The 27,773-nt window shown below is 37.6% G+C and overlaps 1 protein-coding gene across 5 annotated transcripts in view; it reads left to right on the forward strand.

Annotated features, from left to right (window-relative positions):
* Window positions 1–27,246, forward strand: part of EBF1 (EBF transcription factor 1) — a 278,427-nt gene extending 251,181 nt beyond the window's left edge. For all 5 annotated transcript variants that reach the window (XM_065690402.1, XM_065690403.1, XM_065690404.1 and 2 more), the window contains exons 12-16: window positions 15,173–15,238; window positions 15,831–16,008; window positions 17,443–17,622; window positions 21,224–21,418; window positions 26,912–27,246. In XM_065690402.1, the coding sequence (XP_065546474.1) occupies window positions 15,173–15,238; window positions 15,831–16,008; window positions 17,443–17,622; window positions 21,224–21,418; window positions 26,912–26,943 (651 nt within the window). In that variant the 3' untranslated portion in view covers window positions 26,944–27,246. The remainder of the gene's footprint in view (window positions 1–15,172; window positions 15,239–15,830; window positions 16,009–17,442; window positions 17,623–21,223; window positions 21,419–26,911) is intronic.
* The last annotated feature ends 527 nt before the right edge of the window (window positions 27,247–27,773 follow it).

Consider the following 27,773-nt stretch of genomic DNA (forward strand, 5'->3'; position numbering starts at 1 on the left):
CTTTACTCCTGCAGACTCTCCCCGAGGGCCCCGGATTTCTATAGCCCCAGAAGGAGTCAGGACAAAGGAGGAGTTTGCTTTGGTAGATGAGGATTGGGTTAGGGATCAGCTATGCAATCTGGACATCTGTAAATCGATGGGTCCGGATGGAATGCACCCACGGGTGCTGAGGGAGCTGGCGGAGGTCATTGCTAGGCCACTTTCCATCATCTTTGGTAAGTCGTGGGAAACGGGCGAGGTGCCTGAGGATTGGCGGATGGCAAAGGTCACACCAATCTATAAGAAGGACAAGAAGGAGGACCCGGGTAATTATAGACCGGTCAGCCTTACCTCCATCCCTGGAAAGGTGATGGAACAACTTATTCTTGACTCCATCACTAGGCATATCAAGGATGAGGGGGTCATTAAGAACAGCCAACATGGTTTTATGAGGGGGAAGTCATGTATGACCAACCTTATAGCCTTCTATGAGGAAGTGACTAGGTGGAGGGATGATGGTAGAGCGGTAGATGTAGTTTTTCTTGATTTCAGTAAGGCATTTGATACTGTCTCCCACAGCATCCTCATAGATAAGCTAAGGAAGTGTGGGCTTGACGATCAAGTAGTGAGGTGGATCGAGAACTGGTTGAAAGGAAGAAGGCAGAGAGTTGTGGTCAATGGCGCAGAATCTAGCTGGAGGTCTGTGACTAGTGGAGTTCCTCAGGGGTCGGTGCTGGGACCGGTGCTGTTTAATATTTTCATCAATGACCTGGATGAGGGAACTGAGTGCACCCTCAGCAAGTTTGCTGATGACACAAAACTGGGAGGAGTGGCTGACACACCAGAGGACTGTGCTGCCATTCAGCGAGACCTGGACAGGCTGGAGAGTTGGGCGGGGAGAAACTTGAAATTTAACAAGGGCAAGTGTAGAGTCTTGCATCTGGGGAAGAACAACCCCATGTACCAGTACAGGTTGGGGGTTGACCTGCTGGAAAGTAGTGAAGGGGAAAGGGACCTGGGGGTCCTGGTGGATAGGAGGATGACCATGAGCCAGCAATGTGCTCTTGTGGCCAAGAAGGCAAATGGCATCTTAGGGTGCATTAGAAAGGGAGTGGTTAGTAGGTCAAGAGAGGTTCTCCTCCCCCTCTACTCAGCCTTGGTGAGGCCGCATCTGGAATATTGTGTCCAGTTCTGGGCCCCTCAATTCAAGAAGGACAGGGAATTGCTTGAAGGAGTCCAGCGCAGAGCCACAAAGATGATTAAGGGAGTGGAACATCTCCCTTATGAGGAGAGGCTGAGGGAGCTGGGTCTCTTTAGCTTGGAGAAGAGGAGACTGAGGGGTGACCTCATCAATGTTTACAAATATGTAAAGGGTAGGTGTCAGGATGATGGAGCTAGGCTTTTTTCAGTGATATCCAGTGATAGGACAAGGGGCAATGGGTGTAAACTGGAGCATAGGAAGTTCCACGTTAACATCAGGAAGAACTTCTTTACTGTAAGAGTGACAGAGCACTGGAACAGGTTGCCCAGGGGGGTTGTGGAGTCTCCTACACTGGAGATATTCAAGGCCCGCCTGGACAAGTTCCTGTGTGATGTACTGTAGGTTACCCTGCTCTTGCAGGGGGGTTGGACTAGATGATCTTTTTAGGTCCCTTCCAACCCTTGGGATTCTGTGATTCTGTGATTCTGTGAAATGAGAGGGAGCTAAGAGGCAGAGCCACATACAAATGGCTGGCAAGGAGCCCTTTCCTTTCTCAAGGTCACCAGTGTGCATACACATTTCAGTGAGTTTTCTTTATAAGTGGGTCAGCATTTACTCAGCAAATGATTAGAGCAGATGGTGTAATTTAGAATCTATGACAAAACTTTTAATAGATCAGGGCTAACATGATGACAAGGAGCTCTGCGCCATTCTCCATTCCTGACTTCTGCTTTGCCTTGGGGTAAAAATCATGCCTGGGATTGGATTTTCTAGTCTGCACATTCCATCTGAGCAACTTGAACCACTTGTTTGAGCATCCTGCAAGAGGGATCCTCACATTTCTCTATTCCTGTGTTGTTATTGTTTTTAAATACAACAATTTACTGAGGGTGGCAGGAAGATACCGAGCAGGTAAACATGGTCCCTTCAAGGAGCAGAGCTTTTGAAGGAAAAAGCCACAATTTGAAGAAAGTAACAAAGGCTGCATTTGTGTATTTTGCTCCATGGAGCTGAAAATATCTAGTAAATTGATCCCGTGGGAGTAATAAATACACATTACTTTATCTTGTACTTCATGTCCTATACCCCTGAGCCTTGATAGAACAACACCACTTAATAGACTTAAAAAAAGAGTAATTACAGTCATTGGTTGTGTGATATTTCAGCCCTTCCAGCCCTGCCTGACCTTCTAATTTAGCTCACCGTGTCTAACTAATGCATTTATATTCATCTTTTATGAAGCATGTGTAGTACAAAATTGACTTTGCAGCCTTTAGCAAGCTGTCTTACCAGGTTTAGGATCTGGTTAGTACAGCGTACTGTATAGCATACGTACATTTACAGCAGAATCTTGCATGCATATGGTTCTAATCAGCTGTTACTTTTTATCCTTTTTGAAATAAAATAAAAAATATTTATACCATTTCATCCTCCCCTCCCCTTTTTAAAGCTTATATTCATCGCGGCATTATTTACAGCTAAACATGCAGGCAGAAAGATGCAAGCATTTTAAAAATGATTACCACTAATGTTTCTACTTGTCAGAAGTGCTTAAATTTTCCTGCACTTTGTCTAAAAACTTAGCACTTTTACCTTTTAAGAATTACAAATTTATAAGATCTTACCAAGCTGATTTACAAACACAGCTGACAGTTTATGATGAACGATGTTGCAAAACATACAATATGTTTCTCTGTCATTTCTGTGCATGTATATATTAAGGAGAAGATTAAGGAGAGAACCCCCCTCTGAAAGAAACCCTTGAGTTAGAGAGCACACGCACAAATCTCTCTTGCATTTCCTTATAACTTCCTGCTCACTTCACTCATCCTGTAGAGTACAATTGTTCTCTGTGCATTTTCTCCCACCATATGGTATCCTCATTACCATACACTAAGGGTCCATATGGGGAACTTGTGAAGTGAACTGTATTCATTTTAACTGCCAGATGAGCAGCCTTTTGCTTTGCAAGCTTAGCTTAAGTCATCTGCTGTCTTTATGTTGTTATGGCAACACAGCACCAATAAAAAATTCTAATCTACTATAAGTGTCTGGGATCACAGTATTTTAAATGCTTGCCGTAACTGTCCTCTATGTGAAGATGCTGCTTCTTTTAGTGTGACAAAGGGTTATTGTCAACTCCAGTAGGTGGCAGTAAAGAAATTGTTTCTTTTATTTTAACCTTTTTTAAAAATAATTGTTTTCCCTTTTCCCATCTCCCCCCACTTCAAAAAGCCATAGAATTGCACATCATGTCACTCCTCTACCTTTCCTAGGATTTCTGGTGCCAAGGTTAGAATTGCAGGTGATGCTTTTAAGTTGCAACTCTAATACTAAAGGTAGTACAGTATGAAACAGTGGTGGCAGCTCATGCACTTCACTGACAGAGATCCAGGCTCAAGTACCACTTCACCGGAATTCTGAAGCCTCCATAGCCACACAGCTGATTCAGTTTTGGGGATGTTTTTTAGCTACGTTTCCAAACTCCTGAATCAAGCACAAAGCTAATTAAGAATATCTTATAGTAATGCAAGTCGGCAGCAGCATCCTTAAATATAAATCATTTTCACCTCCGCAGGCCACATGATATGTTGCATTTCTGTCTCTCTGTCTGTATTGAAAGTGAGCGTTTGTAGTCTCAGTTCATCAGTTCACATTAGCCTCATGCTGAATATTTAAACACAGAACAATTTGAACACACCATGAAGAGAGACAGTGACTGCACTTTCACTTGGAACAGCAAGAGCTCATCTAATAATAATTTAGTAAATCAGCCATTTAGTGGCTCAGTTGTACACTGTATTGTGCCAAATAATATTCAGTTCAACTGTATGCTGGTGAAATTGAAATTCAGAATCTAGTCATGTGGCACTTTTTGCTCAATGGAGAGATGAAATGGAAAATCACCCTCCCAGTAGACTGTTTGAATGTAGTGATTTATCAAAAATATAGCAGAGTGACAATATAAACAGGATTTGGTTACATGTGGTACAATCTATTCTAATTAGGCTTTTATTATTGTGGTTCCTTCTGCACAGATTATTTGATATTTCACATTTACATCTTCAGTTTATTTTATACATGGGCAGAGAGTAGATATGTGTAGTTAGAGTGCAGTTACAGTCCAGTTACAGTCCTTTAAGGCCCAGTCCTGGGGGAAGTGTGGTGAGACCTTTATTGCCGTATTTTGAGCCCTGGCTCAGAGGGAGTACCATTCCCTTAGGAGCAATAGGGAAATGCAGCTGCTGCCTTTCCTCCTCATGAAGTGCCATGTATGCTACTTCATAGCATAAAAGCAATATCAGATTAATCTATTTCCCTGTTTAAGGCTATCAGAATTTGTAGGGAATGGTAATGCTGTATACTAGACTAACAGATATAACTGGGGAAAAAAAAGCAGACAAGATTTTGGGTGCCCATGCTTTGCTTTCCACATGCTGACTATACCTTTTCTTGCCTATATCAGTAGGTCTGATAAAAGATATTACCTCACCCTACAAAACTTGCCTTGGTTTTAACCATAGACCATTGTGACTTAATCCAAACGGCTATACTTTAGGGCTGACTCTGATGAAGATGGGGGAGAGAGAATATTTTCCTAGGAAATGTGTTGTGAAGTTAAATTTGTTCCCATTAAAGTGGTGCTTTGAGATCTTTGAATGCAGGGCATTGCGGAAGTGAAGTAATGTCTGTAATCTCACCTACAGTTTCCATTTCTAGTCTAGTTTTAGGTGTTATGCAGGGGTTTACGTAGTGATGTAAATTGTGATTGCCATGTATTTTTCACAACACAGTCCAATTGAGTAGCAGAAAAAGCATCCTCCTAACCATCATGATGCTATTTAGCAGAGAGTGCTGGAAGCGCAATAGGTGCCTGTTGTCATAATTCTTCTAAGAAGTACAGAGCTTCACAATCTATACTCAACTGCTGACACTAGAAAACTCGAACATTTTGGTAAAATGAATCAAGCAGTAATGTTTCTTTTATGAGATCTCCTCACAGAAGGGAAGGTTTGGTACCATTTGGAGATCAGGCTCAGTGATCCATCATAGCAAAGTCAGCTGTCCTGGCGCATCTCATAGGTCACTCGATCGAACCAGTGGCTCTTACAACTATATTATTGCTTATGGAACAGTAATTGAGGCACCATGGTTAAAAATTACCTGGTCTAATAGGCAGTGAACAATTTGCACTCAATACAATTATAAGCCAAATCATTCATTTCATAACACTTGGACTAATTTATTTCTTGACCTTTTAATATCCATAGCTCTTCAGTAGTATTAACTGCAACTCAGACAAAATCTCTTGTTCATTTTGCTTTCATTGATTTTTTTTTTTTTCTTTCTGCCGAGGCAATAACAGTTGAGTACAACCTTTTCTTTCTATTGTAAAAGTCAATCATGTAACTTATGTTGATATAACTCAATTGGACTGAAATGTCCTCTACGTACAACAGCATATAATGTCATGCTACTTGTATAAACACGGGTATGTGTTTTGAATTTATTTCAAAGAATGCTTTGGAATATTTTTGTAACTATAGATGACAAATGATATGTTTGCTGAAAGGAAAATGAAAACAAAACACACGAGCATTTTTTAAAGCAGTGCCACATACATGTAACATTTTTTTTGATCATATATTACAAGAGATCTAAAATACAAAAATTTTGGAATTTATCTCTGATAATTTTGTTCTTTAGGATGACTTAAGTATCTTTACAAATAATGCTATATTCATAATTTCATCTGGACATAGCATCTTTCCTCTTGAAGTACTAACATTTTACAGAATAGAGGTGCTTTAATTTTTCCAATGTGAGCTTCTGGCAAATAAAATGTGTCTAAAAGTATCTTTTTAATAAATTCAAAAGAAATATTTTGGTAATCTGAATAGTCTTTTTAATTTTTTCAGCCTTAAACTAGGTTGAGAGCTCGGAGTTTCTGATGACCAAAAAGTTACTGAAATATTTATGTATTTTGAAAAATCAGCGGTTGTATTGAAGCACTTCCATAAATAATGCTGGTGTAGTGACAATGGTGATCTTTTCACTCACCACTGAAAAAGAAGCCCTAGATTGTATAAAATGGTATGTCTGCTTTTACATCATGGAGATGTACACAGAAAGATAATGTTATCTCTGTGAAATGCTGGAGAAATTTAATTTCTTAAATACATGTTATTCAACATTTATACTTGCTTTGCATAATTTCAGCTGAATTTTTAAGGCTTTAAATTTAAAGTAATAATATTAGTAACAAAATATCTTTTGTTTCTGAGAAGAAAGCTGATAATTTGTACAAGATATGCTAACAGACGCTTCATTGAAGTAGCTTTCTGAGCCAAAGCCTCTTTGTACAGTAAAATACTATAAGTCCTGTAAACACATAGTTATAAAATATAGTTGTTACACAGTTGGCATTTTATGCTTCCCTAGAAATTACCACTTGGTATCTACACCTAATCTATGGTCTCCCTTTTCATTTCAATTGGGTCTGAAGTGGTCCTTCCTTGTAATGAGAATGCCCCTTTCAAAAGACTCCTTTCAATTATGCCAATGATAAAATGTAAGTGAAAGTAGTCATTTGTAGGGGTTATGACTGAGCAGTGTTTTAACTGTAATACTAAAACCTACCAACATTATTCCCGTCTCTATTTCAACTTTTTTATGCACTCACTCTTCACAGAACGTAGTGGAATATCGTTGTAGGTCAGAATTTCAATGTGTCTTACTTTTTCAGGTTTTCTCCTGCTATTAAAAGTAACTTGAACTCTCAATTTCAAACTACTAACACTTCCTACCTACCTGAAGCATGTAATCCAGAAAAGTGACAGTTTCATGGGTCTTAATGATATGCTGGAGTTTGGGGGGTTTGTTGTTGGGTTGTTTTTATTGTTTGTTTGTTTGTTTTTTCTGTTATGATTTGTTGGATTTTTTCCCCCTTCATTAAACGAAAATGCAATGAGTCTTAAATTGTGTAAGTAACACTTATTTTATATAGAAAATAGCTAGTTTGGCACACTTAGATATTTACATGTGTAAATACATTAATAATGACCAACTCTGAAAAATAAATGGACAAAATACATATGTACAATTTGCACTTTAATTGCTGGATAACTCTGCTGATTTAACTCAGCAGACATTCTTGCTTTGCAATGCCAAGCATAATTATATATCTCTCTAGATTTAAATGCAGCCATGTGAATTATGCCATCCAATATATTGTAGATTGGACCTAATGGGAGAACAATTTAAAAGTAATATGACTTGACCCGTGTTTGGAAAGTCTTTGTGCATGCAAATAATAGAAAACAGGGATCAGCCAAATAAAATGTTTTCTACTCTTACAAATATATAATTGGATATCTACCTTGTGCCACACACAAAATTGCAAGCCACATTTAATCTTTTTTTAATCCCCAATATGCCAGAGAATTTTTCTGATGGGCACAAAATTGTGATCCATGGAATAAAGCTTCTAGAATAGCCTGGGCAGTCTCTTTGAACAATGGTCTCAGAATTTAGTGTCTTTGTTCATTTTTCCAGATTCTTTTTAAGTTTACTTAAGTCCAGACCCTTCAAATAATTCAAAACATTCTTCTTCCATAAGAGGACTTTGACAATTTTCCAAAAATGTATGGGTATAAAATGGTCAGGAGAAGACTTTGAGTAATAACTTTTTTTTTCTTGCAACTCTCATCTGCAGCTGTTTTCAAGAAATAGGAATGCTAACACTATGAAGAGCAGAGGAAGAACTATCAGAAAATCTTACATGTGCAAAACCTAAAAAAACCCCCAAACCCAAACCTAAAAGCTCATTAATCTCAATAATGAACATCTGCTTCAAAGTACTGTAGTTGCTGGTACAAATAGTTCGGGGTAAATTTTCAAAAAGAAATGCCTGAGGTTCCTGTTTGAAATTGCTTTGTACATGTCTCTCTGTAGAGTTTGCCCAGAAACTGAAGGTAGCTGTGGCATGTAAGGGAAATTTAGACTGCAAAATGTGCTTTCAGGTCATTGTGGCAAACATTTGATGTCAGATAGAAAAAAAGGAATCTAATGTTATCATATCTTTGTTTATATGTTCATGGATAAATCAGGAATAATCTTTTTTGTTGTCTAGATAGATGGGAATAGTATGAGTCACTGTAAACTGGTGGGATAGAGGAATTTCTGTAAAGGAAGTTGATGACTCTTGTTAGCCATTGAATTGAGTTTATGTGGGCTTAACCATTCATGATCTAGTTTTATTTAATTTATTTTGTCTTCTAATGATTCACTGGATCTGACAAACTGACCGTAGTATGAAAGATGGGATTGCATAACTAAGGAAAAGTATTTGCAGAAGAAGTGGTTTTACTTGCTGGAACAAATACTGCAGCCTTTTGTACAGCATCAAAAATGTGTTTCCTTTCATGATCTTGCTGTGTTTCAAACTGAGGTGATCTGTCCTTAGATCCTTACAGTGAGAGCTTGCACGACAACCTATGGGAAATGCTGAGAATTACCATAGTATTGATTTCTTAATGACAGTGGGGCAAGACATACTGTAAACATATTTAGAAGAATCAAAATTTTACAGACATAGATGTGAGTCATGTAACCACTGTCGGACAAAGTCCCTAAAAGAGGTGGTTTAAGCACTGGCAGAGTGATTTTTGTTCTGCATATCTGCTCTTATGTATCTGCTCTCCCTTTGACTTAGAGACCTAACATTAGCAGAGAACTTCCAGAGCTTTTAGGAACAAAACCATCCAAATTACTTGCCAGATGCTTCAGTTGATGATAATATGGTGGGAGCACCCAGACTCTCAAATGTCAGTTTATCCGAAGATTTATTCCAATGCAACTGTATTAATGCTAGTTTATTCCATGCTGCTGTGTGTCTAGATGAAGTACACATCTGTGCTAGCTACTAATTCTCTTGCCATTGTTATGTGCCCATCATTTATGGAAATGAAGACTGGCAGTATGAGTAGTCTAGATTAAAAAAGGAGGCTGATACCTTTTTTAGTATTTAAGCACACCATATTAACAGGGGGATAACAGGGGTAAGATGGGAGACTTGCAAGGACAGACTTACAGGTGATCACCATAATTTTGTTCTCTCTTTTGTCAGCAGTATTTGCAATAGAGGCTGCTTGAATAAGGTGTGTTTTCCCTATTTCTGTGCTTTTTATCACCTTTGTGGTTAAGAGGTGTTTTAATCATCGATTCGCAATGTTTATGGCTAGATGCCTGCTTGCATTTGCACTTCAGTGTTTGTTCTTTCTGAGGCCTCATATAGGCTTTCTATATTTTATTTATAAGGTTGGCTCATTGTGGAGCAGGTGGTAAGGTCATGCATGACTGTTTTTAGTGCTGTAGATTTAGGCAGTGATTTTCAGTTTGGGTGTGGAGGCTGATGAGGCTACAATGGCTGGGGAAAGCTAAGGTTCTAGCTCCCACTGTAGACTTATTTTCTGCAAATTGCCACTGAAATCCAGTGACAGGAATTCAGTGCGATTCCATCCTATAGGCAGAGTTAAGCAGCTTTTTTGGTTTTTACCCCTCAAGTGAAGTATGTTGTCTTTCTCTCTCATTTTGCCTTCCTGTCTTTGTAATATCTATATGGTGTTTACTTCTTCAGTATGATTCAATTATAATATATGGAAACAATTCAGTTGTTTATTTGCTAGGAAGTTTTCGTCTTTGTGTGAGTACAAATATCTTTTTAGTGAAATGGGCCTGTTATTTTATACTTTCCATTAGGCTGGCATAGTTCCCTCAGTTTTACAGTAAATGGAGGATCTTTACATTTTGAATAGCTTTTATGAGTCTTTATAAAACTATAATTGCTGAAAATGATACAATAATGCAGTGCTCAGTGTAGATGTGGAGAGATGGGAGGTTCTGGACAGGCTGAAACTCTTGTATACTGAGCTAGACGGCTGACATTTTAGATCCTTTTAAATGGCTCTCTATCAAAATGTTGGTTTTGCCGTTGCACTCTTAACAGGTGTTCACAATTTTATCTTCAGCTGTTAAAATACAATGCATACATGAATTTTAAGTTTAAAAGTTAGTTCTAACACATATCCTTAAGTAGCACATTTATAGCTTCACCCACTGAAGAACAAAGGACAAGTTCAAGCAGAAATTATTGTGATATTTCACTTGAAATTTTGGAATGTGACCTTTCCAAGGTGAAAAAGGGAACTGGAGTCTGATGCTTGACTCTGCAGAAGAGGTTTTTTTGTTTTTTTTTTTTTGCAAGTAGCCATGAAAGTAGGAAGTTAGAAGGCAGAGCCAGGAGGTCAGACATAAGAGTCAAGAAAGTATGAATGACATCATCATCCCTAAGTACCCTCTCAGAAGATGAATGAGCTCTTTCTTGTATTACAATGCTAAAGAGCATTAGAAGGTGATATGATATCTAGACAACACATAAGATAAATGCCTCAGAGTATGCTAGAACAGCTTCCCCCCCGCGCCCTCCACAAGTACATAAATCCTTTGATAGTCCCAATAATACAGTATGTGGCTGATGAATATTATATATTGTGGTCAGCTTCTTGACAAAATTCATTTAGATTTAACAAGTACCTTGAACATTATGTAATTTAGTTACTTAAGCCAAATAACTCAGTATAACTCTAGAAACCCTTTAGCTGACTAGAGTCACAGCCATTTTGGGACACAGAGTGGATTTTTTTCACTAGCTGCTGAATAAAAAGTAAGCAGATGTCAACAGAAGAAATATCCCATCCTTTTTAAAGCTGGCACAAAATGTGTTTGCCGTGATGAAACTTGACACAAAATGTTTTCATCATGATAAAAGCTTGAAATGCAAGTTTCATGATCTTAATGAATTTCCTTCTGAAGGGAATGCATGTCACAAGCAAAACATGCAAAGTTGCTGTAATGTTGGTTCAAGGTGTGTTCTGTCAGAAGTGGATTCAGTCTGAATTTCAGTTGTTGTGTTTCAGAAGCCCTGTCATTCCAGTATGATTTATATAATCTTTCCCACAGTAATTTTGGAATATCCAAAGTTGCAGCAGACTTCACTACCCAGTCCCTTTTTTGCTTGTGTAAACACCTCTACTTTAAGGAGGAAAATCTAATTTAAATATTTTATTACATTCCTATTTCAAAAATTGAAAAAGAAAAATCCCTCATCAAAAAAACAGCTTCAGGTTGGAATAAAAATGGACTCTGGTTATGCGGTGTGCAGCTGCATGAAGACACATGATACTTAATCACTAAAGTAATCTTTCCATTTTCCAATATTTGCTCAGTTGTTATTTTTATAGAAATAAAATGATGCTCATTTGAAATAAAATGCAAGACAATAAGACCCTCATTTTAGTTCTAACTAAATGCTGCAAAGTCCTTTATTCTAAACCAGAAACTGTCAGACTTTTAGCATTAATAGAAGAGTGGATCTCTCTTGACAAATGCTGCCATAAATTAGATATTAGCTTTAGTCAAACTCTGTCTCAGGAAATATTTCTACTTGCATATTCAATTGGAAGGACCTTACATGATGCCCACTTACTGCTATGAAAATGTAGGCTTCTGAGATGAAGGGAAAGAAAAATTTGTCTGAACAAAAGAATATCTGGAATAACAGACCTTGAGCTTACACAGAGATTTCTTTTTATAGAATGTGAGTTTCACTCACTTTTTGATATGTCTGTCTGCTGCTTTGTCCACCTATCTATCAGTTTATCTATCACTTTTGCAGTGGTTACATGCAGTATCAATTGGATTTTAAAAGACATAGATCTTTTATATTAGCTGTCCTTTTTTATAATACCTTTTACAAATTTAATCAATGCATTTTAATATACAATATAGTTTAAGTGCAATATACAATAAATATTCGAGCTTCATCTTAAACATGCTCTAGCCTCTAAATTGTTAAAACTGCAGTGCCCTTTCAATCTACTTACATAATGTCATAAAATATACATTTCAAGGTAAATGAAGTCAGCTACTTCAATTTAGTCCCTCAAACTGGTAGTAAATGAGAGGTTAACACTATGGTGCCAAACCCATTATTGAGTAAATTTAGCACCTTGGACAGCTCTGTAAAATCTTTATTGCTTTCCTGACCTGCTCGTCATGTTCTGTCTATGTGTTCAGTGGCTCTCAGCTCTGATTGAAAGGCAATATATTAGATCCCGAACACAAACATGCTCGGGGGCTGCTTCACTGTGTGCGTAATGACATGGAGGTGAGAACAATTTTCTGGTCACCGCAATCCAAGCACCTTGCAAGGTCTGTTGCTCTAACTTATAGAGGACTTTTGGGGCTCCTTTATATGTGAAATTGTAACAGTAGCTTCTGTTGTAATTTAAGCAGAGCTGCAAAGGGTTTAAAATGCATTCAGAAAACAAGAAGTTAATATCTTGAGCATGCCTGTAGTAGCATTTTATTGCATACTGTTAAAGCTAATTTGCATCTATAAGAACTACAGTCAACTCTGGAATAGCAGATACCACTATTTAACACAGGAGGTTTTGTGTAACATCTACTTTGTATGATCTGAAAATGTCATAAATCAGAAATGCTTTTGTGTGAAAATATTATTAAAGTACAAAACTCAAATTTACAGACTCTGAAGGTGTTGAAACCATTGACTAGCTAGAAAAAGTGAATGATACTTGTCAAGCATATTTCAATAAACCATCATGACAATTAGTTTTATTTATATGCAACATGATATGGCATCTAAGAACTTCCAACGTTTAAGAACTGGAATATATTTGATATTAGGCAGAGTGGCTGTAAGATTCCATGTTATTACCTCATTTTTTAATATGGTCTTCAATCTCTTTTAGATGGATTCTAAGGTTTTTAGCTCAGCATTGCATAAGTAAGTATGATTAGTTAGGTAGAACAGAAATGACTATCTAAACTTCTTTTTTCTTTTCTATTTTTTTTTTTTTTTTTTTTTTTTAGCAATTTGGCATAATGACAGCTTAGGTTAACAATATTCCAAAGCAGTCTGTGGTCTCTGTATCACACTTCAATTTTTCATCAGTGAAATATATAGTGCAAACAATTTCTAATGAGCTGAAATAAATCCTAGTTTGCAAAGTCAAACACCTGTGCAGCAATTTTCCAGTTAAAATCATGGATTTAAAAAGATAACATTTTTCGGTAACATCTCTATTCTCTAGTTTGCATCTTTGGTAAGAGGCAAAAAGGGCAACTCAGTGTCTTGATGATTGTGGTAAAGCAACAGGGATTGATTGTACCTAGATGTTCTTTGTAGTTTGTCTGTCCCTGATCATGCTTATGCTGCTAACAGTTGTGGTCAAGCTACAGAAAAAAAAACCCACCAAAACAACCACCTGAAACAGGAAGAAAAAAAAGAAAGCCCCCTAAAACCAAACAACAACAACCAAACAAAGAAAAACACACAAAAACCCAAAACCCAACAGAAAAAGTCTGTAGCAACTTAACTCCTCAGAATCTGTTTCAAATGTAGTGATTTAAAAATCCATCAATTATGTATTACATCTCACTTCATATGTGGAAAATAATTTAAATGTGTGTTCTGCGAGAGGGGTGTGTGCAGCAGAAGGCAAGCCTATATGTTTACTGGGAGTACAAAAATCCTCCATCTCATTTTTGAATTTAGGACATTATATATGTCATAAGTAGTTACTGCAGTATGACAACTATTTTATCTTATATTATAGAGAATTTAAAATTGAAAAAAATGCTAATATGCATCTAAAAGCTTGTCATTTGAAGAGTTGTTCAAGGATTTTTGAAGAGGTTATGGTGACAGCAAAATGAACGCAATTATATCTCTATTTTCTGATCAGAGTCTACAGTATATGAAAATTGAGCATTACTGTTTCTTTTTGGTATAAAATATGGCTATTGTGTAAAATATTTTAAGTTTAAAAGTTTAACTTTGTAGAAAACTGTAAAATCCTTAGAGCTGGTACTATTTTTGTAAGCTACTTGCAGAAATATACCTTGGTGAATAGCATTGTGTTGGTATATTAGAGCAATACTTAGGGGCTGAGAGTTACAAAAATACGTTGTTTTACTCAAAGGACAGTCTTGACTGCGTTTGGTCTAGCAATTGGGAATCTGCTAGATGCATTGAAAGAACAGGGAATAAAAATTCTGGGTTAATTCTGCAATGTATCTTTACATTTTCTATCAATCAGGATTGTTCAAGGAAATTTTTGCACACTGTAAAATGTAAGAACACAGGAAATGCTATTATTCAATGGCAGTTTAAAATACTCTAAGAAATATCAAGTGAAAAGGAGCAAATAGGAAAATGGAGAAAAAAATTGCCCCAAATGGAGAAATAATCACAGACTGTTTTAAATTCTGCTGTCCAAGCAGGGAATTTGTCTGGGAAACACTACACCATTCTGGGCCATTCTTTCATAGTGCGTATGTTTTCTTCTTGTGTATCATTTTATGTACATGGATCCTACCCTGACCCATAACATCAGAATACAAACCACAGAAGTTGAGAGGTTACATTACCAGTAGCATAGAACTGATTGGATATCTTTTGAATGTGGCCTGCTGGGTAAGGTCACAATTCCTGCAGTATGCAATTAAGAATAAAATAAACACATTGAAGGGATTCATAACGTACTCTGAATGACATTGATTGCAGTAATCTAGTAAATGACCTCAGGATTGTGTTCTGCAATAAACCGATGAGTGGTTTATAGTGCAGATGGTAGAGACTATTGAGTGATGTATTTTATTTTGCAGCACCAATGATTCTCACCTTTTGACTTGATTAAGCTTGTGTGTGAATAGGATGAACTAGTGATTTAACACCATGCAGTGGTTGCTGAGAGTTGTTGCAATTAAGATGTACCTGGTGGGAAGAAGAAAAACAACACAAAACATGGTGCAACTAATAGAAGAGTATAAAAGATTCTAATATTTGTTTTCTCCCCTAAGCTGTTTATTGAACTCAGAAGAATGAATCTGTTTTTATATTGACAGGAAGTAATACTTAAGAGGGCCGCTGATTTAGTAGAAGCACTCTATGGTATGCCACATAATAACCAGGTAAATGCATTCTACTTCAGTAATTCTAAAACATGGCTGTTTCTTAGATGTATAGATAGATCATGGGCTAAAGGTATATGATACTACAGTATGAGACAAGAATAAATATACAGGGTAATGCTGTATCTGGAGTAGGGTTTAATTTGCTTGTTTTCTTTTTTAAAGAGTATGAATTTAGTGCTTGTAAAAGCAATGTGTTATTAACCCTGGAGGCATTTGCCCACTTTCACCAAATACTGTGTAATATGGGCAACGATATGCATTATGTCTCCCCACCCGTAATTTTTCACTCTTATGCTAAAGATAGTTCTAAGGTGGAATAAGTCTGGGCTCCAGCCCCAATCTGCCAGCTGGTCTTGTTATACGGAAGTGTGGCCGCTGGGACTGAAACTTCCAACTCTCTAACCACAGATGTCAGGATTTATCACGAAGGCAGCAGATCTTACAAGCATTAGCTATCAGTCAGCCAACTGGTTTAGAAAGAAAAGCATCTGGATTTTGCCTTTGGATGCGGAAATGTTTCATTTCAGTATGTAAGAAAACGTTTATCAGAGTCACATTTATTCTTTTTTCCCTCCTTCTTATCCTTTAGGAAATAATCCTGAAAAGAGCAGCAGACATCGCAGAAGCACTCTACAGTGTCCCCCGCAATCACAACCAGCTCCCTGCTCTTGCTAACACGTCAGTCCATGCAGGAATGATGGGAGTGAATTCCTTTAGTGGTCAACTAGCCGTCAATGTTTCCGAAGCCTCACAAGCCACCAATCAGGGTCAGGAGAAGACTCATTTTCCTCTCTTTATGAACCTTTTCTGATAAAAGTCAGGGAAATGTGCAGAGCAGTGGAAGAGTGATGATTCAAAACTGAAGGCTATGAGCACATACAGACAGATATCATCCCGCAAACATGCACAATCTTTGAATGGCACAATACCTTCATGAGATAGGGGTCTTTTTGATGACTTTTGCCCCAGTGTGGGAAAGCACTTCTGTACATATGTAGATAGCTTTTCCTTCTGCTCAGAATAACACTTGTGTTTGTGTTCAAATCCCACTAATTTTAAAAGGATTTCTATCTTGAGCATGTACTTAATGCTAAGTATTTGCTTATATATATTCCTCAGTGTGAATCATCCTCAGTCTGGCCCTATGTAGCATTTATTTATAACACAAAGGTATCCTTTGAATATTTGTCTGTGTGGTTTGGTTTGATTTTGTAAGGATCATAACATTGGCACTGATTCTTTTTTTTTTTTTTTTCCAGAGTTTGAAACTTTTATAATTTTTGAAGCTAGTAAAAACCAGAAACATTTACAGGGACATTTTCAGAGCTTCTCTATTTTTTAAATAAAGTGGTTTTCACTTTGTATAAAATCAATATAGTTTTAATTCCTACAGTTAAAAAAAAACAAGTGAAGAGTATTTTTGTTAAAACCTTTTGCATTTTCCTTCACCTTTTCTCAGCTCTATTTATTATCCAACTTAAAAATCCACTTTGATGAGAAAGTGGTACAAAAAGATTATTTTCTAGAAGGGCAGGCAAAATTATTTTGAATTATACAAAATAAAAAAAAAATATAAGTTAGTTTCCACAAACAGCATTTCCAGAATTAGGTTAGATATTCAAATGTTAACTTGGTGCCAAATTTGATAGTAATTTTCTACCAACACAATGATCAGAGCAGGGCAAAAAAGACAAAGGATATCCCACTACTTTGAGAAATATACCCTACATTTTCTGAAGTGAGCAGTGAGCATCTAATTTGCGATGCGGTAAATGAGAGTGACATCAGAAGAGAGTTAACAAAAATCACATGCTTTTAAGACACCTGAAGTCCATATGTACTCCTCACTGAAAATGTAGGTCATGTTTACTCCATTTCCTACAAACAGCTCTTTTAGAGTGAGTGTTTGTATGTTATCCCGTGGTAATCTTTGCTTGAGGGCATGGGTTGCCTGAGGAGCTGTGCTGGCTGTAGCCTCCTTCCTCCCACTTTGTGTGCCAGTCAGCAATGACCTAGGCAATGAGGGCTCACTGTCTGGGTTACCTGGTGGTAGTGGTGGTCAGCCTGGCCCCCCCCATGCACACCATGGCTGGACTAGGCTGCTGGCTTGGTAGCCCAGAGTTACTTGCTTGTAGCTGTTTGTGTAAGAAACTGTTCTTGGGCTAATACCAATTTCTAAATGTATTCCCTCCCCACAAAAGGTTTTACTCGCAACTCAAGCAGCGTGTCACCTCATGGCTATGTGCCAAGCACCACCCCTCAGCAAACAAACTATAACTCTGTCACAACAAGCATGAATGGCTATGGGAATGCTGGAATGTCAAATTTAGGCGGTTCTCCAACCTTCCTGAATGGGTCTGCTGCCAATTCTCCCTATGCCAGTGAGTATTGCATGGCTTTTCCGTATTTTGCTCATTTTCATTAGAAGGAGGCAGTGACTTTTCTGTGATACTCAATATTTAGTTTCTATTTTGAGCACCTGAAACAGAGCTTGGTCCTTTCTCTCCTCTCCAAGGCACGGACCTTTGAGGAATTCCAAAGACATTAGCGTTGCCAGCAATGCTCTTCTCTGCTTTTTTTGTTATTGCTATTAAGGAGGCTCATAGGAACTCAAAAAGAATGTCTCTCATGATTTGGGCTGATAATTTCATAATTTACTTACCTTATACTCTGTAAATAAGAAATGTCCTCAACATTGCTGGAAAGCAGGGGTGGCCTAAGTGACCTAATGTCTGTTGTAGTGGATCAGAAGTCAGATGTCAGTACCCAACTTTTTGTTGTGATGGGTATGAAAGGAAGCTAAAGATATTTGCTGCAGGAAAAATAGTTTTTATCCAGCTGTAAGATATGAAGGGCAGAAAAGTTTACTATAATAAGACTGACATTTCCATAAGCTGCATGATGATGTTTCCAAGACCTGAGCAAATAATATGTTCATAACCTTTATAGATATTATGAATTACTAGTAGGCCTAATCTTGATTGCTTATACTCCATTTGCTTTGTAAGTAGGAATTACATTGGCTTCACTGAGAGCTTAGTATTAGTCAGTAAAATGTGACAATGGCTCTTAAGAGTTTATGTTTTAGTATCTGTACAGTGAATGCCGCAAAGACGTAAGTCATACAAATCGTATATTCCATGGCATAAAGAGCTTACGGTCTACAGTGTCAGTTATGGAAATATTTGTGTATAGGCCTAACCTTCTGCATTTGGAGATTAAAGGTTTAGTAACCTGTTTAAATATAAATACATTCCTGTTGGTAAAGGCCTATGAACCTCTTCTGTAGCGTCTCACACAGTACATAGTCCCTATTCACATGAGAAAATTAAATGAATAGGACCTGCCCAATTACACTGATGTTACTCATGTAGCATAAAGGATTCCACTGACATCTGCAGAAAGCTACTAGCAGAATCAGGCCAGAAGGTCTTGTGACGTAAATAGGTTTATAGGCTGAGACCCTGCTACGGACAGGACGAGCAGACTGCTGAACATACCAAGGTTTACACAGCATATCCTTATTTTAGTGATGTATTCGTATTAGTGATGTATACAGAAATGAATTATTTTGAATTGTATTACTAGGGTTCAGAATTAAAAAGGAGATAATAACCCTTTTCTTTCAAGGCTTCTTAGCTGCTGCAAATTTAGAAGAAAATATTTAACCACATAACTAGCACTTTAAACCTGGGAATTCCTAACCAGTTATTATTTTTGTACTCTAATAATAATGTAACATGCAATGTTACAAAGTACCTTATTTATTAAGTTAAATTTACTGTCATAGAATCTGCGTACTCTGAATTCATAATATAACATGATTGATGGGACATCTCTTTTTGGAAGCAGATGCCAGTAATGCATTTAAAATACTCTAGCAGTGTATTATTCCATATTTATGAACTAAGTCCTCTTCAGAATAGCACTTCGCTTTCCAGCCCTTTTTCTCTGTTCTATTTATATTTTGGGAGGTTTTCTTGCTAGATCTGTCATTCTACTAATGCCTAATCCATTGAATCAGAAAATGCTTCAATCATGACCTGAAAATTAAAAGGTGGCATTCTTAATTAAATCAATAAACTAATTGCTGTATAGTAGCAATTCAATTTAGGTGCTTTGATTGCTCTCCCTTAGCAAGTACTTCCAGACACAGAGTGACTTCAGACTAAGATTGTATCTGTCAGACTGTGAAACTTTGAGCATTTAATTTCCATTAATTGATTTCCTCAGTGTTAACAAATATGATATCAGATTCTCAAATAAGAACTTAAATAGAGTGATTTTTATCTACATAAATGCAAATAAAATAATAATTCAAAGACCGGATGATAGGAATTTTACTCTGTAATATGTAATTATTTGTAGCCCCCTCATGTATATAAGCAGTTTCTGAACAGGATGAAGAATGAAAGGATGGGATCTTACCTTTGGTCCTTTCCTTTTTGTTGTTGTTGCTGGATAAGAGGGAAACTGGCAGTACTGTCCAAATATAAAAATATTTGGCTTTATTTTCATGAAAACAAATTCACTTAAAACTTTGGTAAATACCAAAGATATTTATCCAACTACATAGTAAAACAACAGTTTAAGGATATAGGTATTTGAAGACTGAACCTCCTGTTTAGTAGGTTTGCATCTTGGACAACCAGTTCAGCCCCTAGAAAAGAGAGCCTTATATCTACACTTATTTAGAAAAACTGAAGACTCTCATTTTATTCAATCTTGCAGTTAAAGCCAGATCTCTATTTGGTGTATAGCACTATAGCTTCATTGCTTAGCTATTCCAGCTGAAATTCCTGCCAATGGCTCTGACTAAAAAGGTTGTATTGACTGTATTCAGACAGTGGTCACAGATCCTCTGGGAGAATTATTTGTCTTGAGCATTGTAAAACAGACTTTCATTTTCAAAAATCTCCCTCTTGGGTGAGATATGAAATACCAACTCCAATTCCTGTGCATAAATACAATGATCACAAGAGCAATATGGCGGTTTTCCGTGGCACTGAGAATTCTTGGGAAGTGCCCACAGCAGAAACTTCCCCAAAGCTGATGGATACAGGGAAGCTGGAGACTGGCTTGTTTAGTTAAAACACAGAAAGAATCTGTAGCCATTTTGAGAGAAGTTTAGTGGTTTCTCCTATTGGGAGATAAAAGAAAAGCATGGTTTCTGTCAGTTATCCACACTTTCTTGTTGTGCAACAGACACAACCAAAGGAGAAAAAAAAACCCTGTCAGAGCAGCAATCTCACTGATTGCTTTGTGCTCTACAACCTCCAAGTGTGTGTCTATATATATGTGTGTATGCTTTTGAAATAACTCCTTTTAAACCCTAGTTCTTGCAGGGTTTGAAGAGAAAGAAACACAAGTATTTTTGCTGACTTTTGACAATCAGGTCAACTGGGTCACTGCTAAGACCTCTATATTCTGCAAGTTTGCTTGAAATCCCATAGGTCTTTCTGGAGTAATCTTGCTACAAGGAAAGCATGGCTTAAAATGCTAGTTTTCGAAGATAGTTAAAACCTCAAACCTTTCCAAGGTAAAAATTCCAGATCCAGATTTGTACTTTAACTCTTCTTGTCCATCAGTTTTATAACCTCTGAGTTACCCACACAGTCTTGTGGGTAATTATCCATCTACAGAAAAATGCCAACCAGTAGAAAAGTTTGAAACAGGATGGCAGGACAGGGTTGCAATAAAAATAAAGAGTTGCAGCAAGAAAGAATTAAGGGATTGTTTAAGAGCTTCTAGAATTACTGCTCCTGAACACCTGCAAAACAGAACAAAACAAATCAAAATGAAACAAGTGGGTTTCCTTTACTGATTGATCACACTTTGTGAACAACCAGAAATCAAACTGCAGTAAAGGCCTTGGCCTTGGCCTCAGACCCTGTGCAACCAACCAGAATTGTCTGGTTTCTGCAGCCTGCTGATTATCTAATACTAAGGAATGCATTTTGGGGTGTTTTTTTTTTCCTCTAGTTGTGCCATCAAGTCCAACAATGGCCTCCTCCACTAGCCTCCCCTCAAACTGTAGCAGTTCCTCTGGGATTTTCTCATTCTCACCAGCCAACATGGTTTCAGCGGTGAAACAGAAGAGTGCTTTTGCGCCTGTTGTGAGACCGCAAACTTCTCCTCCTCCCACCTGCACCAGCACCAATGGCAATAGCCTGCAAGGTAGGTGAAACCAAGTCTGGAGCATAGCTGGCTGCTTTCAAAACCATGAGTTCCTGGTAGCTTGCAAGGCTCTAAGCAGCATTGAGTTGTCAAAGGGGATTGAAGACTATGGGGGATCCCTGGTGGTCTCTGTATTAGTTTTCTCCTGTAATGAGTAAGTGGACTCCACCACCAGCCCACCTATTATGCAGATGTTTGTCAACCACCCTATCTCTAACTCTACTAATACTGCTGAATTGAGAGGTTGTGTTGTTTAAAGCACAGACCTACTGTTATGATAAAAACGAGTAATATTTCAGCTTACTAATACCATCCTTTTTCTTTCTTTCCTCTCTTATTCCTTGTTGTCGTCTTTTATCAGACCAGTCTTTTGTGGACTCTAGCAAGTACTCCACTGCAGGGTCTCTCCAGGGGCTGGCCTTCTCCTGAAGTACGTCACTCAATCTTCCCTTCCTTTTTTTCCTTTGTCATAGTACACTTGTGCAGAAATCCTACTGAGAGCAAATAGACTGTTACAGAGCTTGGCACAAACCTTTGCCTTTCAGAAATAAACGACACATTACAAACTAACAGCAGCATTTCCCAGTTTAACTCATACCAGGGCAAACATTAGTTTCCACTGGTTAATATGCTTTTGTGCCAATTAATTCCATAAATGGCACAGGACCTTTTTAAAAGCCTATTCAACTGTTAGGATCAAGGGGCTGCTCCTTTTCTGCATTACAACCCCTTTTATTGAAAAGTATTCCAGCATTAACACCTAAATATGTTTTGAAGCATTGATGTGAGCTGAGGGAGTGACAGACAAAAGCTTGTCAAACCAAGGATGCTACAAAGACCAGCACTGCCCATTCCATTGTTTGGTTCAGGCTGTTTTACAACACTGTGCCTAAACCTATCTGTGTAATTACCTCACTACACATTAGTGTGCCGAGAGAGACATTTTCATGCTCGCTTAGACTGAAGGAGTTTCTATAAGCAGATGCAGCCAGCTGCCTCCAGCTGTGCCAGAGGTGGGAAAGATTTTGCGATATGGTTTGTGCTTCCCCCAGACCTGAGGTCTGTTTTCCTTTCCATGTGCCTGTGCAAATTATCTAAAGAGCATCAAGCACAGAATAAAATCCATCATTTTTAAAGCCATGTTCAGAAGGAGCTGTGCAGAGCAGGGGGAGGATACTTCCCCAGACTCCCCATGTCACTCTACGGCCTCTGGAAAGAAACGCTGGGCTTGCGGGCATAATGCTGATAGCACTATTAACAATCAAAAAAATCTATATGCAAGCTGAGTGGAAGGAATTCATTCATAAAAGCTGGGATCTATTGTGACTGAAGGAAAGCATTGTTCTCAGTGTGTTTTACATTGGTGAATTGGAAGGAGGAATCCTTGCAGTTATGCACAGAAGAGCACAGAAATTGTGAAAATAGTAGGGACATATAAGGAGAACTTGGGTACTTTTGTTCAGGAGTTGTTATAAATATAGGTTGCACCAGGAATATAACACCACAAAATTTTCAGATGATCTGTAGTGTTTAGGGGATTAATTTTTGTGCATTTTAAAAATTTGGCACTGCTGAAGTGCTACGAATTTTAAAGCTAAAAATATTTCACCTCCAAATTCAGAAAATATAAAAGAAGCTAGAAGCTTTTGAACATGTTAATGTGTTTTTTTGTCTCTTCAAATAGCCCCAGTTTGCTATTGCGAGGAGAGAGAAAAAACGAGTAACAGGAGAAAGCTTTTTCAGACACTGTTTTTCCTTTTACAAGACATGGAATTCTCAGATTCCACATACTCAGTTATGAAAAGCAATTATGGTATGAGTGAGAGCACCGGACACAACTGGGGCTTGCTGATTGCCTCCTCATTATGTCACATCCACATCTGTAATGCCCAGAAACCACACAGATCTCCGTGTTTCCCCTAATTTATTTTTTTTTTTTAGCAATTCAGTTTTCATAATAAGAATGAGACACCAAGAGATGGTTCATTTCTAGGTCATCATTGAACTTCTTGGTGAGTAAAAACCACACAGCCTTTAGTCCCATGCCTTCTGACACCACCTGAGGCTTGTAATAATCACTCAGAAATGCACTGCCTGTTGTGTCTTATTGCTTAAATAAACAACCATGTATAAGGAGGCTGTCTTATCTCTCTTGGGCTTCTGGATACATCAGAAAGCAATCAGGCTTTCTTTATGTAGCTTAGATATCAGCAGAACTCACTAAAACAACAGCTAGGCTTATCTGTTGTTCTCTTTGCCATGCAATTTTGTAAAACTCAAAATACATTATTTCTGTAATTTGCTAGCAGCAAATATAAATTAGTATAGGATAGAAGAAATAGTGCCCATTGGTGGGAGTTTTTCAACACTCTGCCCTCCCTTTTGTAGATAGTGTGATCTCATACCTCCACTGTTTCCCACTGATATCTCAGTTTTCAGGATCAATAACATGTTACAGCTGAGAGAACTTGCATGCCTAGATATAGCACTTAAGGAATAAAAGTAGGTTGATATAAATGAAGACTTGGAAAGGATGGAAATATCAAAGCTTTTAGGCAGAAAAGATATCATTTGGCTTGTAATTTAATTCAGAATTTCAGAGTTCTTCAAAAACAATAATGCTTTGAAAAAATGAGTGAAGATTGCATCTGTACCACTTGTTTCCAATGGCAAAAGGTGTGTGAGTGATATGAAACTGCAGGGAAATGTCTAAGCCACAAAGGGAGGAGTTGCAATTATGTCACCTTTGTTTGGGATTTTATCCAGAGTAGACAGCTGTGCTGTCCCAAGAGATAATTCTTGACCACTTTTTGGTGAAAATGTTTTTTCTAATGAATCTTTTAGCTTGAGAATTTTTTGTTGGAATAATATTTTGACATTTTTCTGAAGTGTATTTTTTCTAAAACAAAACAACACTTTGTTTTAAAATTTCACTACATTTAGAATTTAAAAAGGTCTGAAAAGAACAAAATACTGGAAGTAGTATGCACAGAAGATTAATTATCTGTCTGACTCTGCCCAGTTGCACTCATCACCTATAGGAAGACTCTACCCATTCCCATCTGCTCAAATCCTTGCTTATCTGGACAGTAAAGGAGGGAACACTGTCATTTGTTAGTGTTGCTTTTCTCTGATGTGTAACTGATGTCCAAGCACTGAAGTCCCACCCCTGTATTCTGCTGTCATCCAGAAATCTCCAAGTGCTGTAGTAATATGGATAAAAATTATTATTCTTGGTTAAGAAACAGAAACAAAATAAATTCCTTGATGAGCTAGAAGAACTGGGACAAAACCTGTGTCTCAGTTCTATGGCCACATGAGACTTTCCTGTGTTCAGATAGGGAAAATTACTCCACCTTTAGCTGCAAGTGGCTGAATTAGAATTAGTCTAGTTGACTGTATCCATCGCTATCAATACTTATTTTATTGACTCCATAGAGGTCTTTGGTTGAGACATACATGGCCCGCATGTAAGAGTGACCCCTCCAAGAGCAGAATAGGGAGCAGCCACAACAGTGAGAGCATGGATTTGCTTCATTTTCAGTTATATGTTCCAAGAAGACAGCCTCTTGTTATTTGAGAACTGCTGAAATAAAATCCTTTGAGTTTTTTTTTAAACAAAACTGATGTTGTTTCACCCAGCATAGATTAAACAGGAGAAGAGTCAAAAAAAAAAAAAAAAAAAGGCAATATTGAATTAATCCTATGATTTGAGATGAGGGAGACAGAATAGGCATGGGTATAACATGAAAATGCATCCTCAGATTAGTGCCACAGTAGAGACAAAAAAGTCCATAACAGGAAATACCTCAGCAAGGAACATCTAAGACACAGTAGTGTTCTCTGTGCTACTCACTTGAGGGTCTTCCTGTAGGGCTTAAAGCAGCTTAACTCACCTCTCTATCCCTTTTATTCTCATTCTCAGCTCCTTGAAGAGCTCTTATGTGGAGGGGAAACAATCAGTACAGTGATTTCACATAAAACCATTGCTGAAGGATAAATGCTGAGAATTGAAATGCTGCTGTATAGTTGCAACATGTCACCTTTGAGGATGGCCTGTTGCGAACATGTGGATGTGTTTTGCATTCTCACTTTCTCCTCTCATTTTACTTCATTTAATCAGTGCGGTTTACTCGAGCTGTTCTCCCCTTGCTGATTAGACTTGTAATTCTTGCACATATGGTGGTGTTTGTGGAGAAAACATTTCCCTCCTCTCCCCCTCCAACCCCAAATCTGTGAGTCTTTTACTTTGGCTCTGTTCTTATCAAATAATTGCAGCTGTAATTAAAGCACAATGAATCAGCACCAGTCACAGGGTTGAATTCTTCCTTAAGAAATTACATGTCCAGATGTCTAAGATGGCAGGCAGTTCTAGCATCTAAATCATGTGCCCATGAAGTGCCGCCAACCTGAAGGCAAATCTGTTTTCTACCTTTTGGCAAATAACCGTACAACTGGCATTTTACAGACGCATTGTTGTTACAGTTTTCATTATAAACTTGCATGACTACCCCCTGTGTAGGTGATGTGATTGCTCACAGTATATCACTTGGAATGTCTGATCTGCATAGAGTTCCTGGTAAATAGAGGGAGATCAAACCAGAGGTCAAGCTACATGGGAGACCGTAACTGTTGACTTTTAATGAATGTCTTGTCTTTAAGAGATGTGTGATGGTTTCATACAAAATGAGGTTAGGAAGCATAATAAAGAAATACTGATGATTCAACTTAACTTAGCCAACAAAGGAGAAGACAGTCTAAATCAACATTAACATACGACTCATTCAATGTAGTTGGTGATGTCTGCTACAAGTGTAATAAAACCATGAGACACCAGTCTCTTAAACTAGCAGTTAAGGACATATTTCAATTTGAAAATTGAATTTGAGAGTGTAAGTCCTTTTCTGAGCACCTGGAAATACATACATCAGTCCCAGGGCTGAGCACCAAACTTGTAAGAGAAAACAGGCATAGGAAAATGGAGCACTGATAGTGTGCCTAATGGAAGGAATACCTTACCAGGTCTGTAATATTAGTGGCCTAGAGTACTCCAGCCATTTTCTCATATTTGGAACAAATATCTGCTTTGCTTTTAAAAGAGTAATAGAATGTGTGGCCATGGCTGGGCCAGGTTTAAGCCTCCTGAGCATTTTGAGAGTTTGAAACTAAAATCAGAAAATTAAGTTGGGGTCTGATTCTCATATGAGGGAAAGTATACTTTTTCTGAAAGAAAAATCACTAATTTCAGCAAAGTCACTTGCAATTTAAACTGTTTTCTGATCAGAATGAGGCTTCCTGTGATTAATGTGTACATAGTTGTCTCTACGCAGTGATACTTACTTATATATAAATTTAATTCACAGTACAGCTGAGTATGTGACTAGTAAATGTTAAAAATTCTTTGAAGACATTGGAAGTTGCTTGATAATGCACAAAAGTAACTTTTTCCCCATCTCTCTCTCCCCTCTCCCTCTTCCCTTTTCCTTCTGACAGCTATATCTGGCATGATTGTTCCCCCCATGTGAAAGAATTGCCTTGAAGAATTTTATTAATGAAGAGGTTGAATTCTGCTTCAGAGAGAATCTGTTACAAGTCCCAGAGTGGAACTTTTTACTCAGGCCTTTTTAAAAATAAAAGAAAAAAAAAAAAAAAAAAGAAAGAAAGAAGGATCTTACAGTAACTGCAGATTTTTAAACAAAACAAAAATCACCATCCTTGCAAATACTGAAATTAACAATCTCCAATTGCAAGGTGTTGATTCAAGTTGTCCATCCCAAATACCTGGGAGATATATTTATTGTATGTTGATAAAAAAATCCACTTTTTTTTTTTTTGGGGGGGGGGGGTGGGTGGTGGGGGCTTGCTTTTATTTTGGTTTTTGTGTTTTTTTAAGGCTTGATTTAACTCAACACCATTTGTCTTTTATAAATCATACAATTACACACGGGACACTAGAGATGGAACTCCACATTTTTAATTTATGATTATTTTTTTTTTTAAAGCTGTGTAAAGAAAAATGAATTGGTGTCATTTACATACAAGTCTGTATGGGACAGAATAGAAGTGCCAGTTAGTTTTTCATAGAAGAATTATGGCCATTTAATTAAGGGTCGGCTCATATAGGTTGCTTATCCAGTGGTGACCTGCCAATATGATGTATTTTTAATGTTTTAATTAAATAGATATAACTCCTTAGAAAACTGGGTTTTTTGGATGATGAAGGTGGGATTGAGGGGTGGGAATAGCAACCTCTGTCTTTAATATCAGGCTAAATAATTGTGCAAATAACACCACAAAAGAAGTGGGTTAAAAGGAAGGTAAGGATGAAAATATCAAACATATTTCCTCTTGAACT

The sequence above is a fragment of the Lathamus discolor genome, chromosome 10 (assembly GCF_037157495.1).
Source record: "Lathamus discolor isolate bLatDis1 chromosome 10, bLatDis1.hap1, whole genome shotgun sequence".
NCBI classification, from domain to species: Eukaryota; Metazoa; Chordata; class Aves; order Psittaciformes; family Psittacidae; genus Lathamus; species Lathamus discolor.